This window comes from Brachypodium distachyon, chromosome 3 (genome assembly GCF_000005505.3).
Source record: "Brachypodium distachyon strain Bd21 chromosome 3, Brachypodium_distachyon_v3.0, whole genome shotgun sequence".
Lineage (NCBI taxonomy): Eukaryota > Viridiplantae > Streptophyta > Magnoliopsida > Poales > Poaceae > Brachypodium > Brachypodium distachyon.
The window spans coordinates 43,051,102-43,061,347 of NC_016133.3; the positions used below are offsets into that span (position 1 = coordinate 43,051,102).

The 10,246-nt window shown below is 43.5% G+C and overlaps 1 protein-coding gene across 1 annotated transcript; it reads right to left on the reverse strand.

The window, feature by feature from the left end:
• Nucleotides 1–2,220: 2,220 nt before the first annotated feature.
• Nucleotides 2,221–5,453, reverse strand: LOC100846837 (transmembrane emp24 domain-containing protein p24beta2). Its single transcript, XM_003574784.4, has 5 exons — nt 5,294–5,453; nt 4,602–4,859; nt 3,495–3,681; nt 3,307–3,414; nt 2,221–2,591 (listed from the first exon to the last, which is right to left on the reverse strand). The coding sequence occupies exons 2-5, from the start codon at nt 4,812–4,814 to the stop codon at nt 2,458–2,460; spliced, it is 642 nt and encodes a 213-aa protein (XP_003574832.1). The 5' UTR covers nt 4,815–4,859; nt 5,294–5,453; the 3' UTR covers nt 2,221–2,457.
• Between the last annotated feature and the right edge of the window lie 4,793 nt (nt 5,454–10,246).

Sequence of the window (10,246 nt, forward strand, 5' to 3'; positions counted from 1 at the left end):
AAATGTTATCTTTTGAAACAGGCTGCTATACTATAAGTATTGAGTTTCAAAGACATTTTATCGGACATTGTAACACCTTACTTTGGTATGATATTCCTGTGAAAAGGGAGGAATGTATATAATCCTAACGATCAAGGGGGAGAATGTTGGTTGATCTCGGCTTTGACCGAAACAGACGCACAGGAGGGGAAGGCCCACGAACCAACGTTCGTGAGCCTTATCCCGAACGGATCGCGCCCTGATCGGGGATATCATTGGTTCTGGCCCCCCGTCACACAACGCCATATAAAAAGGGATTAGCCGGCCCTCTCTCGTCGACCTAAGTTCCCGTGAGATCTCGTCTAATCCCGACAACTCTTGTTCACCCTACCGATCTGGGAGGCGCTGGAGTGCTCGGGAAGACCCAAGAACCACGACGTCCTCTCCCGTCATCGGCCAGTGCCGATACAGGCCGGAGGGACGCCGTTACCTCCATCATACGACTACTTCCTCTACGGCATCTCCGACCATGGCGTCCTCCTCCATCGCACGTATGACTATATCTTCTCTAATCTCTCTTCTGTTAGTGCTCTTTTGATGGTCAGTGGATGTTTAGGTTTAACCTAATGATCATTTAGTTCTAACAGCAAGTACTCACTCCGTTCATAAGTGTACATCTAGTTTTGTCTTAAGTCAAACATTTTTAACTTTGATCAACTTTATTTGAAAAAAATAGCAACACCTATGAAATTAAATCGATATATTATAAAATTAGATTTCAAAACGAATCTAATGAAGCTAATTTCGGGTCATAAATGTTACTACGTTTGAAATTTCAAGAAAGTTGATCAAATTTTAATATCTTTAACTTAAAACAAACCTAAAAAAATCCACAAATTTGCAGACGGACGGAGTAGTCAGGATCGGAGTCGAGCATTCCATGTGCAATCAAAGACTAGTACTGGATCGAGTCGAGCACTCCATGTGCAATCCAATCAAAGACTACTTACGTCTTACGTGGCTGCTGCTCTCCATGATTCACTGCAAGCCTCTGCCCCTGCCCCTGGATGCTCACACGTACGCGGATCGGACCTGACCTATTGCTTTCATATGCAAAGACAGTACCCGTCTGCTGCTGTTAACTTGAATTAGGACTTGTATCTTCAATTACTTGTAGAAGAGATTTAGTTGTTGGTGGGTAGTCCATCGTATTTCCTAACTGTATCATTTGTTAGTACAAATCAGTAAGAGACGACAAAAATAGTGTGTAGTAGTACCGTACCATTCCAAATCAGCCTATCGATCCATTATTTTATGTTGATGCGGAACAAGTCGGATCGTATCATGTCACGTTCATTCATCATTCAAACCCATCTCTTTCTGTCCGTGGCTCCCATCCATATTAATTGTTAAAATATTACATTATTTAAATATGTTTTAGACATAGATGCATCCATATTTAGACAGCCGGGACACATGGTGGAGAGGTAGCACTAGCAGCAGATGGACCGAAACTTCCTGATGTGGATGGATAGAGAGATCATCAGTAAATGACGCTCTGCTAGCGCAAGCAGATCGATCAACTGTGAGGAAACGAATGAAAGGAACAAGTCCAAGTGCGTGAGTGTGCAAGTGGCACCTACGTACGATCCCCGTCCTCGCTTTCATTCATCAAAGGGAGCTGCAGGCAGACAAGTCTTTCTTCATCTTCCTTCTGTTAATGCGAGACCCCGCATCCGTCCTGTGCCATCCATCTGGCAAATGTTATTTCATCAGGAAAGGAAGCCACTCCACAGTCCACATCACGGTTGACTGCATCTTGTGGCCAAGGGACGAGCAATGGCTCACTCGTGCAATTAACAATCAGTGATAGCAGTTCAGACTTCAGTTCGCAACTGTGTTTTCAAGCTCTTAACGGAATCAAGGCCCAGGCTGACTGGCTGTGGCAACTTGGAAAAAAATCTGGCGCAGAATAGATGCTAGCAGTATATAAAAAGATCGATCCATCAAGACTTCCATTTAACGCAGTTCAGTGGCATGTTTCAAGCCCCGTGAGTTTAATAACTCTCCCCGCTTCCTCTTGTGGCGACTGCGATGTGACATCTCATTCATCTGGCATCTGCGAATTCTTTGATCAGGAAAGGAATCTACACCGTTTACAGCCTAAACTTTTTCTCAGAAAAACAATGCCCTAGCTTGTGCAAGGTTAGGTACCAATCAGTAGGATTGCAACCATAGCGGTTCAGCAAGCAAAGCAGCCATGTTTGTGTTTGGAACCTCTTAGCGTAATCAACGTGAAGTAGATCAGAGAAGGGGAAGTAGAACAGATTCTACTCAAATTGTAACTGTTGGGTTCTATTTTTTTAAGGTGATCATGTAACAGGAATCCACAAACAAGTAATCGCAGGCAGTTCGGCAGTTTGTATTACATTTCAGCTAGCTGGGACGACGAGGACGAGCTTCCTAGTGTTGGAGTTATCAGACCCTGGATGTCCCCAGCTTGCGCTCGAAGAGGCGGCGCAATAGGTACACCTGGATGACGCTGGCTGCGATCAGCGCCGCCGACTCGATCAGCGCCTTGTGGACGGCCCGCTTGCTCATGTTCTCATTCACTGCACCACAGAGGTGTAGACGTGATTAGACACGAGTGCGATTTAACAGAAGGGTGAGATTATATACACAAAGAAAGAATAGCCACAATACACTGACTGCTTCGATATAAGCTCAGCATAGACTGAAGTTACAGTTGTTATACAATGATTTCTTGACAAACCATGGAACTTCGCTAGACAGTTGTGATTCTGTTGAACCCCACAGAGTAATGTACCAAGTTATCATAAACTGCGAAATTTTCAGACAGTTTCAAGCTGATTCTGGACAATATTAAAACTACTATATCAAGAAGAAATATCACATCTACAAACACCAGTAAATCTTAAATTGGTTCTGACAGACTACAAACTATTATATCAAGAAAAGAAATGTCACTTTCACAAACACCAGGCAACTCCAAATTGGTTCTGGCAGACTACTGCTTAAAATTGAGACAAAGTAAAGTCGAACAGCCAAAAAACTGGCATCATATCAATGAGATCTAGGGGCTAGAAAGATGCCATCCTTTTTTTAGGTTAGGAACAAACATCTAATAACTGGCATTACTTAATATGCTGTGGATGCTACAGCTGGTAAATGCTGGTAGATTCAGCTAAACAACCAGCGTGTACCTGCCTCTCAATGAGGAACAAGCTATAATTGCACATAAAGTATAGGTAAATTAATAAAACTGATCTAGTATTTCCAAGACAAGTGATAACAAAGGATACTTACATATTGCTTGCCGGTCAGTTTGGGCCTCAAGCCAGTGCTGCTCGAACTGAATGTTGTAAAGCGCTTCATCTAACTTTGCAATTTGTTCGAACAGAGGTGCAAAATGTTCTGCATCCATTCCAAGAAAAACAAGGGTGACGGAATGTTCTTGCTTTACCAATAGTTAGGAAATTTTCAGAAATTCTCACCATCTTTGGCATGTTGTTCGAAATATGAAAAATGACCAACATGCACGTCAAAGTCTATGGTTTCGTGATATGGGGATTTATTGGTGAAGCAGAAGCGGTGAACCCCTCTCTTCTGAACAATGAAGTCAAATTTATCGCTAGTCTTGTCACGAGAATCGCGGACTTGACCTCCATTAGGATCTTTAACCTGTAATTAATCAAGATGGAGAAACATAACAGTGGGTTATGCTAGAACTTAATGAACACAACAATAATGAAATGTTACAAGGTGTTCAATTTAGACTGCTATTTTCGCTTGTAATTTTGCTACGGTATTTCCTGATTGGTCTATTTAAGCAACTAGATCAATCCCTTTGGGTTAGTAATTTATTGAGTATGATTATAACTTTATTCAGCTGGACTGTGAAAAACAACTACGATTAAAGTTAAAATTGTCATCAGCCATATAATATTTTCATACCAGCTACAACAAACCGACAATGAATATAAAAATAAACAACTTTGTGTCTTCTATTTGTTTGTTTCAAAAAAAAATGATCCCAGGTCCATAATATCGTGGTGTTAATTTCCATCCGATAACTGGCAAATCATGATCTTACATGTGACCAGTGGGCCATCAATTTGTTAGTCTCTATTATATCCATTCCCTGTGATGAAACCCTTGTAATATATCTTGCCCCATCCATGTTTTCATTGAACAATACGTTCTTCCCTGCACCCTATTCCCTGGTTCTTTTAAAGATTGAGATTGGTATAATCTGTAATCTGCATCCTAGTCAACATATCCTATATCTTTTAAGTGCTTGGAATCTATAAACATGTATGAAAGACTAAAAAGGTGATAAAGTAAAGCCAGATTTTAAGTTCACAAAAAAAAGTAGGAGTACTTCAAATGCTAACATGTCGTATACTTTGATAATCTTTCATATTCTGCTATTAGCATGTGCTCTGTGATCCAGAATGGTAAGTATCGTGCGGCTACCACAATATAAATGACAAAACATCTCTGAGAACACGCGAGCACAACTATCTGTCAAGAACACTTGAGCTTTCCTTTCAGACATCTACACATACACGAAAAAAAGGGATTAAGAAGCGCTTGCTTACAACAAGATCCACCCCATCCTCGCTATAATGCCACGGCGTGTCGGCCTTGATCACCACGAAGGATACATGGACAGTGTCCCCCTCGTACTCCACGTTATGCGAGAAGCACTCCTCCCTATCGATCACGAAGCGGATACCCGCAGCCGGGCGCAAGAAGGGCAGCACACAGAGGACCACGAGGCACGCCGTTCTCCAACTCAGCGCCTCCATCATGTATCCCTTACAACAGAAGAGCAACAACTTGCCGCACAGAGCTTCCTGCAAGATACAGAGTTTCCAAAGTGTCAGCTGGATCTCTCCGACCAGCCTCCACACAAGCACCAACAAAACAAAATCTCCAATTTTTCGTCTAAGGGGTTGCGTAGACAGCAGGGTTACATTACACGGGCGTTTATTCAACACGGGGCACCTGCAGTACCAGAACACGACGTAATCGCGTCCTAGATTACTCAGGCAGAGGGGTAACCGATCCTACAGCGGGCGGCATCTCAAATCCGTGCTAAAAAAACCACGCCCGAGAGGCACTGAGCTACGGAAATCGATCGATCGGGTTGCCGATGAAGCCCTGCGCTACCTACAGGCGAAGCGGCCGGTTGGATCTGGCCTCGTCCGGGAGTAACATGTCCCCAAATCCTGTAGAGGAAATTCGGGGGGTAACAGGAGAAGAAGAGGAGCAGGAGGAGACTACTTACTCGCCGCCCGCCGGCAGAGGTCGGAGAACTACCGCCGCTCGCCCTCGGTTCTGGTCGGCGCTTCCGTTCCCCTTCTCGGCGAGGAAGAGGACGCAGTCGAGAGAGCCGAGCTGACCCTTGCGAAAGAACGCGACGCGAGCAAGCTTTTGTTTTGGTCTTTCCGTGGTCTCTCTCGACGCCGGATTAAAAAAAACGTGGGCTGCCTGTAGCGTTAGGGCCTTAGGGGGGCCTTGATGGGCCCAGTTATCAGATGGGCCTGTGCATCTGTTCCGCTCCATATGGGCTAGCTAGATAAAGCGGGCCATCCATTGAGGTTAGAAGTTACCGGTCCGTCTACTGGCCCATATATGGGAGGCTGGATTTGACGGCCCATATATCTGATCACAGGCTCGTAGCAATTCACGTGCAACCCTGTCATTGGGGGACCAAATTAACGACGCCTTGTTGTTGGATGGGATCGCCTCGATCGGCCGGCCGCCGCTGAATCGAGCCTGAAAGGCTGGTAATGATAAGCGATACGGTCCCGAGGAGATCTTTTTTGATTGATGCATGCAGGGCCGAAAGAGGCTCCAGATTAACGTTGTTTTCCCCTCTCCCTGTCTCTATCTCCCTTGAGCAGTGTGTCCTGCCTCTGCCGCTTTTTCTTCTCCGGGAACTGCTCTTTGTTTCTACGGAGTACGAGCGTGTTCTCTCCATCGAGATTTCGGTTCCTAGCTTGATTTTACTCTCGTTTATACTATTTCCGTTTCATAATTTTTGTCTCAAATTTAACAAAAATGGATGATCTATTTCTAAAATATGATATTTCGATAAAAATTATTGAATGGAAGGAGTATACCACTAGCCGTGGCTCGATATCGCAATTAACAGTCTCTCTGGTTCATCGGTGGCCTGCCTGCCCAATGCATGAGAATCATGACAATCCGCCTCTAGCATTGCGCAGTGCAATGTTTACACCTCTTAATATTGCTCGGATCCAGGCTCCAGCATTAGTACTATAATGAGTGGTAGAGTACAAATTTTCAGCCTCACCTTTCCGTGCTTAATTTGGCTCGCTAATGGTGAAGATTTTTTAGAAGGAATTTTGAACTCCTGTTCACATATACAACTTTGTACTAAACGTCCGACACTTCTGAGAGAGTACGATTCATTGATATTTGGTGTTGATTATAGAAGGAATGACTGAATTTAGGCAATGGTAGTACATGACATTGCAAGGTCAGGTGATACGATTCCAATTTCCAAATGCATCGTGAGTGAAACTAAGGTTGCGTTTGTCATTGCGGTGATTCTCATAATACTTTTTTTCATCCGTTTTTCACTATTTTCGACTTTGGCTAACCAACTTTTACCTACTTTTGTGTGTATTTTTTCACAACAGATTATAAGATGAGTTTAGCGGCACAATTCAGCAATGCCAAACTGAACTTTAGAGAGGCCGCTGGCGGCAAAGTCTTGATTAGATTAGTACCAGTAGTATACTGCTAGTACTGTGCATGCATGCACGCTTCGATTTCCGCTGAAATGCCAGATTATTGGTCACTTTACATGCACTAATTTAACCCGCAGGATGTGGTGCATGTGATCGAGCGATCATGCAGGATGAGTATCGTGGCCGTGGTGCCGGCCGGTGGCACGATCGCATGATCGTACGTACGTGTATATAGACCAACCACAACGTGCATAGTGCCGGCCGGTTGAGTACGAACCACATGCTACCACGCACGCACGCACGAAATCAATTAATCCCGACCAAGCTTTTCGGAACTAAAATAACTAATCCGGAGCGCTCGGCCCATCAGCCGGGCAGAGATCCGCGATGTGCGCACGCAGTATATGCAATACATCATGTTCCATCCATCAGTACGTGTTTTCTTTGATGCATGCATATGCTACCGCAGGATTGCAGGAATGCATATGCGTGAGCAGTGGTGTTGTCCAGAGATTCAGCTGGCTAGCTCGTGGACAAAGTAAGGTTCAAACTTTCCTCCTTTCATTCAAATCGATTAAAAGGAGATACTACAGCAAAAGGAGGAGCATAGTAGCATGCACGCACTGACTCACGCGCATGCATGCACGAGGGCACGAGGCTCGGCATCAGCATTCAGCATTCAGCAGGCAGGCAGACGACCGAGATTCCTCAAGGAAGGGTGGAGGGACGACGTACGACAGAATCTTCAATCTTCACTTATTCTTCTTTCTTTTGCGGGGTGATGTTGATGCGAGTTCTAACTGCTCCCTCCAATCGTGTGGCCAATAGGGGGCTTGGCACCGATCGATCAATCTCTGACGCTATTTTACTACTCCACTCCGTAGTACTATTATAAAAAAATAAATCATTTTACTACTGGCTAGCATGGCATTGGCCGGCTGCTGAATATATGTTGCGTTTGGTCTGGGGTGCAGTGAGGATATGTAAGAGGGAATATTTTGCTTGCCACTGATTCGTTAAGGACAGTCTGTTAGGAGTAGTACAGCAGCAGAGAGCGAGTGCGTCATTCGGCTTTCATGCAATGCATGTATATATGCATATCCTTGCTCGATCTCTTCTTCTCCCTGGTGTTAAACTGACAGGCACCGTTAATTTAATCTCTCATGTACTACTACTAAGCTAGCGTGTTGTTTTATCTATCTCCCTCTTTGACTGATAGTATAGTGGTAGCAGTACATAGCTAGCGTGTGGTGTGTTTGATTTAACTTTTCAGTGTCCTTGACCCTGTTTTATCTCCTGTTTGACTGCAAGTACCTACTAGCTAGCTATAGTTTACGGCGTTAAGTTTGATTAACTTCTCAGTGTCCTTGTCCCCTGTTTTATCTTATCTCCTGTTTGACTGCCTCTTTAACTAACTAGTGTCTGGTGGTCTGGTGTTTGGACATGCGTGCCATGCATGTTACCACGCACGTACCAGCGAATCAACTAGATAGATTAAAAATCGTGTGTCCTGCGCTATAGATTAACTATGATGTCCCGCACGTAACATACGTGAGTCCACATTGTTGAGAACATACATGAGTGAAAAGTAGCAACAAAAAAGTATCCAGTGAAAATGTATAAATGTGTATAATGAAATTGTATAATAGATTATAGATTTTTCATTAATGTATAATGAAATTGTATAATAGATTATAGATTTTTCACTTAATGAAAATAGCTCGATGAAAAGTAGCATGCATGCATGTGCAAAAAATATGAGTTTTCCACTAAATAGGTGTGAACAAATTAATGGTGTGATGATGTGGCGTGCACGATAGATTATAGATTCTTCACTTAGTGAAAATAGTTTGATGAAAAGTATCATGCGTGCAAAAAATATGAGTTTTTCAGTAAACAGGTGTGAACAAATTAATGGTGCGATGATGTGGCATGTTTGCATGTTAAGAGAAATCAAGTAGTGGGTTTCTCCTACTTAGATATAAAAGATTACTAGCTACTATTAATCTTATATTATTACTCAAGTACCAGAGTAGTAGTATATGAGATGATGAAGGCAACGATCTGTGTGTGAATTAATGTCATTTCTCAGAAGTGTATATATCTTGTGCACTGGGAACAAATGCAGATTAAGCATAACCGATCGACGACGACCCAGCATGAAGCAATTGAGGAAACACTCAAGTTGCAATCAAATTAACTGAAAATGGTTGGAAACGGGCAAAGGCGGAAAGGGACCAAGGCTAGGCCAGCGATCGAACCAAGGAATGCGCCAAATAAAGAGTACGTAGTAGATAGAAAAATATGTATTATGTATAGCAGCATGGCAACGATCCTAGCTGGCCCCAGAAATATATACCGGAGAGATTTGCTCCTCAAAGGGGTGTGTGACGCTGAGACATACTTTGTTGGCCGTACGTGCATGCATGGTTGGATCCGGCCATATGGGGATATATTGGATTGGGCGTGAGCAAGAAGACTGCTAAAAACAGACGCCGGGGGACCGTTTGCTAGATCTCCTATCTCCTCCTCACTCACCATATATCGACAGCTGATCCTGTCGAGATATGCATGTGTGGAGCAAATACCGTGCCCGTGCAGGCCATCCGATCAGGAATCAAGGGCTGAGATTGTCGTCGTCGCACGAGGAAGGAGATACTTGTGTTTTTTGATATCTTCCTTTGAGGATGGACACAAGAGTAGCCGTCATATTCGGCCGCGGTACAAAAAGATAGTACAAAAAATGCGATAGAAAAACGAGGATGTAATTAACCGTGTTCGATATGCAACAAAGGAGGTCTTTTACTGTCAAAACAAATAGTGGTAGACACACACCTATATATATGCTAAATAAGTGGCCCATTGTAGTTTTTATATGCTACCACTCCCGTGTTGCAAGAGAACATGTTCTCTCGAAGCAAAGGCGTCTAAAGTTTTAAAATTCACAAATGGTCGTTGACCTTTTGCAACCATGGTTGTTAATTAGCATAATTAGAATGCAACTTTGGCACCACTGCACGACCCTAATCAGACATATATCACCAGCCTGATCCCATTTTAGCGCTGATCCAAGAGTGCAACAGCCGTGCAAGCATATCGTCTCTGCCTCTGCAGTTTTCTACTCAAAAGTCAACCAAGCAGCTTGCGAATTCTGACACGTGAGAAAATCATACCCTCTAGATACACCCACAATACAAACTAACTGATTCTACCAACTTTCGGAACATATGCATTGAACTGGATCCTCGTCGTTTCAACTGAATGAACATAGCATATATGTGTTCTTCCAGTTAAAGCATTGAGCAGCCAAATTTGAACACTCGGAGAATCTGAATGAATTGAATGATCTGTTCGGACAATCTGCATAGGCTCATGCTGTCCCTCTGATAGAGGAACACAGACATGTTGTGCAATGAAATGAGATGAAGTTATGATCCAATTGGAGTTGGACACAGGGCCCACCCTGGGATGAGTCTATATAGCAACAATCAAGCAATGTCCCATATGGACATGCACAGAGA